Source organism: Electrophorus electricus, chromosome 17 (assembly GCF_041902795.1).
Source record: "Electrophorus electricus isolate QZ-2024a chromosome 17, ASM4190279v1, whole genome shotgun sequence".
Taxonomy (NCBI): Eukaryota; Metazoa; Chordata; class Actinopteri; order Gymnotiformes; family Gymnotidae; genus Electrophorus; species Electrophorus electricus.
In genome coordinates this window covers 15,968,571-15,975,019 of record NC_137513.1, presented here as the reverse complement: position 1 = coordinate 15,975,019, position 6,449 = coordinate 15,968,571, and the positions used below count along the sequence as shown (strand labels likewise).

The 6,449-nt window shown below is 37.9% G+C and overlaps 1 protein-coding gene across 2 annotated transcripts; it reads left to right on the top strand.

Moving 5' to 3' along the window:
* Window positions 1–2,071: 2,071 nt before the first annotated feature.
* cyp7a1 (cytochrome P450, family 7, subfamily A, polypeptide 1) lies at window positions 2,072–5,794 on the top strand. 2 transcript variants are annotated; one of them, XM_081700602.1, is made up of 6 exons: window positions 2,072–2,449; window positions 3,133–3,193; window positions 3,372–3,976; window positions 4,283–4,413; window positions 4,509–4,687; window positions 4,796–5,794. In XM_081700602.1, the coding sequence occupies exons 1-6, from the start codon at window positions 2,367–2,369 to the stop codon at window positions 5,093–5,095; spliced, it is 1,359 nt and encodes a 452-aa protein (XP_081556728.1). In that variant the 5' UTR covers window positions 2,072–2,366; the 3' UTR covers window positions 5,096–5,794. The 2 variants fall into 2 exon arrangements, with proteins under 2 accessions (XP_081556728.1, XP_026883244.2); XM_027027443.3 differs by having other exon boundaries at window positions 2,082–2,449; window positions 2,953–3,193.
* Window positions 5,795–6,449: the final 655 nt, after the last annotated feature.

Below are 6,449 nucleotides of genomic sequence, written 5' to 3'. Positions count from 1 at the left end.
GAATCATATTAATGACAAAGATGTCAGCATGTTATGCTTACACAGAAGGACCAGCAACCCTCAGTAACCCTTTATCCAACAGTGACCTTTGTTGAATTAAGGTTACTTCAGTCTATGCTCAGTGACCATCCAGCCAATGGACTAAATGCTTGGCAATATTCATCTGACCATGAGACAAGTTTTCTTTTCCATCTAATACCAATTGTGTAATTGTGTAAATGTTTGCCATTGTCTGAACAAAGCTTTAGTGTTAAATGTATGAAAGTTAGGGAAATGCAAATGATGTGGCATTCTTAGTGTCTCATTTACTAGATGACCTTATAAATAAGTTAAATAAGTTATCTGAAGAAAAAACTAAATAAGAATTTCAATAAACTTTAATAAATAAAATATCTTAATTCTAAAGTTACATTTTTGGTGGCAGAGACACCTAATTGTTATGTGTGTCCAACTGTGCTTCTTCAGTTTAAATTAGAAAAGGACATTCAATGTAGGAGACCTACATGTTGTACTACAAACTGTACAGCAGGAGGCACTATACTGGTCACGCCTTTAAGTCAGTTGAGTCAGGCTTGTCTTATTTCAATAGCTTTTCATTACTCTGTTTGAAGTATAAAATAGTTAGAATTTACACAATGGAAATGAATGGAACAATGGAAAATATGGGATATATTTGGACTGGCATATGGAGCTCAATAATATCAAATACATTTCTCTCTGTAGAAAGCAGTCACACCTATGTGATGTTACCGATGAAGCATGATTCAGATCATTCTGACCCCAAAATCAAAGACACATATAAGACCAAAATAAAGAGACTGCTGCCTCACATTTTACACCCATAATCAATGGCTTTTGAATCACCTTGCTGTGACAAAAATTACTTTTAATAAACACAGAGCTCATCTCAGGACAGTTGTAGTCCTATTTCAGCAAATTCCTGATGTAAAAAAGACATTTGACAGTCAGGGCAGAGAACAGGCAAATGCAGTTACAATATGATCCCCAAGAGGTTCTTTATTCTTGAGTGCCTTGTCACACTCACTATGCTTACTGGCTGTCTTGTGACACTTTCACTGTAAAATCAGTCATGGCTGTCAAACATATAATGATGAATTCCAGTTCCATTAAAGACTAATTTAGATGCTAGTTAATCAAAACAATTTGTTAATCAAACTGTCCATCAAGGATCACAAAGCCAACTAAGTAATATGCAGCTACATTAGTGTAAAGATGTTGAAAGACCAGGTTTTCCTCAGACATGACAGTGAGTAAATAATAACACTACTATATCATTCTTTTTGAAGTGATGTATCCTTTTATTATGAGTGCTACATGCAAAGTTTTCATTAATCATTTATTCTGTGTGTTACAGTATATAGAGCACATTGCAAATTGTATGAAAATCTGGAAATTTCTCACATTGCAAAATCGCAAATTGTATTGATTTTTTTTCAACAAGTTTCATATGATAACCTATTATATTTACCTAGGTTGAAAATTTCGTACAAATCAAAGACCATGAAACTGTTTCCTAACTCAGCATTATATCAAAGTACAGTCTAGGAAGCATCAGGTAGAAGTGTCCCTGGACTCAGTTCAAGGCCATACACACATACACACACACACACACACCCAAACCCCCCCTCCTCCAAACCCCCGATATCTTAGAGGTATATGGAGTGTTTTTTAAAGAAAGTAAAGGTTTGACCTGAGATGGAATTTAACATTTAGAGATTGTAAAACTGAGATGGAAAAGTACAAGTAACCTATGTAGGATGTATGTATGTACTTGTATCCTATGTATGTAAGTGCCTATGTAGCAATAGTTTTCCTGTTATTCTATATTGTGTGTTCCTACCATGATTAATACAGGATGCCAAGAAAGCATATGGCTAGTCTAGACTAAGTTGAGATAGCAATAATATATTAAGCTTTAGCTGGATGCAAATAATGGAAATATGTGTTGGTATTGCATGATTGAGTAATGACAACTTGTAGTGAATATCTAGAGTGCAGGATAAAGGTGTTATTTAAACACAGTGGTGTGTGTGTGTGAGATGGACTATGAAGGGAAGAGAGAGCAGAGCCTCGGGGCTCTTCTCCTCTCTGAGAATTCTGTGTGACATTAGTCTTTGTGCCGAATGAAATTAGCTTTACTTGCAAGTGGTGTACAACTGTTTATTCCACATAACCTCTGACCCCCAAAACTCCACCACAGTATGCATGGTTTACAGCACTGACTACGTCAGTGACTGTGGCTTGTGGTAGAGTATATAAAAGTAGAGGGAGGGCTAAAGCTCACAGTGCATCTTCAGTGGAACCAAATTATCTGTGGCTGGGCCAATCCTAGCACTTGTACAGCTATGATCATGAGTGTGGCCCTTATCTGGGCTTTTGTGGTGGGGCTCTGTTGCTGTCTGTGGCTTATACTGGGCTTTCGCCGGAGGTAAGTATGAGCTCGTTCACAAAATATGTGCTTGTGTAATGTTGGAAAGACATTAAGCAATTCTCAGAACAATAAGATATTAAGTACCTATGGAAACACCAAAGTAATGCAAGGTAATGACATCTATATATCATGAGAGATGTAATCTCAAATTTGGATTTTGTGCTAAATGAAGTAGTTGATCTGTATTGCAGCTTTAAAGGTAGATGGCATTAATACATTAAACTGATTAATATTTTATGTTATGTACTTGAATTAAATAATTCAAATTACATTTGAGCTTTTATTCATCATTGTAGCTACAATATTGATGCCATATCCTAAGATATGTCTTAATTATTAATATTTTAAGTTGGCAAAGTGTAGAAATCTACTTACTTCCTAAATGAGATTCATTTTGCTATCCATTGCATGATTTAACCTGCTTGTGTTGCATGTTTAAGCAATAATATCTTAAATCCTCTGAAGCAATGCCTAAATGCTTTTTGTTGTGGATGTTTCAGGCAGCCTGGGGAGCCACCCATAGAAAATGGCTGGATCCCATACCTTGGTTGTGCCCTTCAGTTTGGGGCCAACCCATTAGAGTTCCTTCGCAGCAGACAGAAGAAGTTTGGTCACATTTTCACCTGTAAAATCGCTGGTCAGTATGTCCACTTCCTCTGTGATCCATTCTCTTATCACAGTGTAATCAGGCAAGGCAGACATCTGGACTGGAAGAAGTTTCACTTTGCAGCATCTGTCAAGGTAAAGAAAGTCCCATTCTTCAATAGCCTGAAGTGAATGACAAAATAGCCCACAATACCATACCTTCTTCCATAACATTTTTATAATCTTTGTGATCTGTGATCTGAACTTGTTGATTCAGTCTGATACAATCCATCTGAAAATTATTTGTGTCATCCAAAAATGATTTGTGTCTCAGGCGTTTGGCCATGAGAGCATGGACCCAAGCCATGGCTACACCACTGAGAACTTGCACCAGACCTTCCTGAAGACACTGCAGGGTGAAGCTCTGCCCTCTCTCATTGAGAACATGATGGAGAACCTTCAGAGCATCATGCTGCAGTCCATCATGCTCAAAGCCAGATGCTCAGAGTGGGAAGTGGATGGGATCTTTGCCTTTTGTTACAAAGTCATGTTTGAGTCTGGCTACCTTACACTATTTGGCCAAGAGCTGGATAGAGACAAGAACGTGGCCTGCCAGCAGGCCCAGAAAGCCCTGGTCCTCAGTGCTCTGGAGAACTACAAGGAATTCGACAAGATCTTCCCGGCACTGGTTGCTGGCCTCCCTATTCATGTGTTCAAGAGTGGTCACAATGCCCGTGAGAACCTGGCCAAAAGCATGCTGCACGAAAACCTGAGCAAACGGACAAAGATTTCTGACCTCATCTCCCTGCGCATGCAGCTCAATGACACGCTATCCACCTTCAATGAACTTAGCAAAGCCAGGACCCATGTGGCCATCCTGTGGGCCTCCCAGGCCAACACCTTACCAGCCACCTTCTGGACACTGTTCTACCTGATCAGGTAAATCTCCTGAGAATTCTCTAAGCACAGTAGTCACTCCCTGGAGTTATAAACAAGCATTGCAGACACTGCAGATAGAAGACACTGCTGATAACAAGGCTAATTGAAGTGCAGATAAGGGATACTTGACAAAGGCAGTTATTCTTGGCAAAGTCCTTTGCTGTACTTGATTATTGGTTATAGACATTTATAGAAATGCCGTCCTTGCACATTACAAGCATTGACTGCAGAAACACTATTTGTACACTATTTTTGTATTTGTAAAATCATCATTTAAAATATGTTAACATTTGTGTGTGTGTTCAGATGCCCAGCAGCAATGAAAGCAGCTAGAGAGGAAGTGAGGAACACATTCGAGAGTTCCAACCAGAAAGTTGACCCCAAGGATCCTCGTCTCACCCTCACACGGGAACAACTGGATAACATGCCAGTTCTTGGTAGAAAACACCGTTGCCTTCATTGCACTGAAAAAGAGATTCAGCATTTTATTGTACTGACAGTATGTAATGCTTTATGGTTTATTGACAAACAGACAGCATAATCAAGGAAGCTATGAGACTGTCCAGTGCATCCCTGAATGTGAGGGTAGCCAAGGAAGACTTCCTGCTCCATCTAGACAACAAGAAGTCCTACCGGATCCGCAAGGATGACGTCATAGCCTTGTATCCTCAGATGCTCCATTTTGACCCAGAAATCTATGATGATCCTTTGGTGAGTCAGTGAACTGAATTCATAAATGATATTGATGCTTATAACAAATTACCTGTAGGCTAAAAATGCATGTCTGCACAATCAGGATTTTTGTTCCATTTCTTACAGACATATAAGTATGACAGATACTTGGATGAGAACAGGCAGGAGAAGACCAGCTTTTACAGAGGGGGGCGAAAGCTGCGATACTACTACATGCCTTTTGGGTCTGGCGTCACCAAGTGTCCTGGCCGGTTCTTTGCTGTACACGAAATTAAACAGTTCTTGGCCCTGGCGCTCTCCTACTTTGAGATAGAGCTCTTAGACCCTGGAGTGAAAGTACCGCCTCTTGACCAATCCCGTGCTGGCCTAGGCATTTTACAGCCCACATATGACATTGATTTTAGATACAGACTCAAAACACAGTAGGATTATCCCCCATTGTTGATATTTACTCTTTGTTCTGAGAATTTTGAGTACTGTTTTTGAATATTTTGAATATTTTGTTATGTATATGCAAAGAAAAAGTTGCCATCACCAGAAAACCATGAAACCTTCACTTTCAGCCTTTTTATGAAACACAAATATAGTGTAAAATGAAATTAAACACTCCCTGGTAAAACTTCAAGGTAAAGGTCACCACAGGAGGCCTACAACCTCAAGGTTCAGTGATACTCAGTCCAATCCAGTGTTTAACATTAATCTATTAAATTATTAAATATGCTGGCGATACAATGTTTTCTCATGGCAGCAATGAAATATGTGTACATTTAAAATACATTTAAATGAATAATTTCTTTGCTGATTTGAAACATTGTTTCTTACTGTCACTTTTAAAACTGTTTTGCAAGAAACCTCAAATTGACACTTTTACTCAGTAATATTTACTGCTTATGAGTCAGGGTTTCTGCAGAATTCATTCCATGAAAAATGTAATATAAAAATAGGATGCTGATTAACAAGAAACCTTTAGGGAAATTACCAAGATTATGTGTATTTTGACCAGACATAAACTGGCCAAATCTCTCATACTTGTTTTTCACTGAATTCAATTAAAAATGTTTTATAGTAGATTGTAATGTTATGCAAAGTATTTAACCATCTATGTATTAAATACTCATTCCTGCCTTTTGTGTTTAGAGTAAGCTCTGTTCTTGCAAATTCTACAGTACTGTACATTATTTTAATATATTACCAAAATGAACATTAAGCATTATTCAAGATGCAATGATAAATGTTGTGTGATGTTGGTGTAGCTCAAGGCATCATGTAACCAATCTTGATGTTAACATAAAAGCTACTCCACCTCCTTTTGGTATTGGATGGTATTGGAAATGGAAAGTTGTTGTCAAAGCCATTGAAATTTCTAAAATACCTTAAATTTTATTATATATCAAGCAATTAATAATTCTAGTATTTCTCTTTTTAAAAGTATGTTATTACTAAACAGAAATAAATCCAACCATAGAAAGCATTTGGCTATTTCCAATCCCTTTGACACTTTTTAACCTCAAATCTTACGTCAGACCGGCACACACTCCAACATACAACTATGAGCTTGTGTGTTTTACCACCAATTATGACCTTTCCCCTATTACACAATAAATCTGCCAACACATCTTGGGATAGTAACCTGCACAGGACAAGGAACTAGAACAGGTTCAGTCTAATAGCCTGACTGGAGCAAATATGAACCTCTCTATTACTTTGGTGGTTAAAAAAAGATATGGTCTATGAATTGATGAATTAGTACAGCTTGAGAATATCCTAATACAGCTCAATC

Excerpts from the sequence above, each read along its gene's own strand:
- cyp7a1 (XM_027027443.3), top strand. The coding sequence starts at position 2,367 with ATGATCATGAGTGTGGCCCTTATCTGGGCTTTTGTGGTGGGGCTCTGT. Across the intron at positions 3,194-3,371 it reads ACTTTGCAGCATCTGTCAAG|GCGTTTGGCCATGAGAGCAT; the intron begins GTAAAGAAAGTC and ends TTTGTGTCTCAG. Across the intron at positions 4,688-4,795 it reads AAATCTATGATGATCCTTTG|ACATATAAGTATGACAGATA; the intron begins GTGAGTCAGTGA and ends CATTTCTTACAG.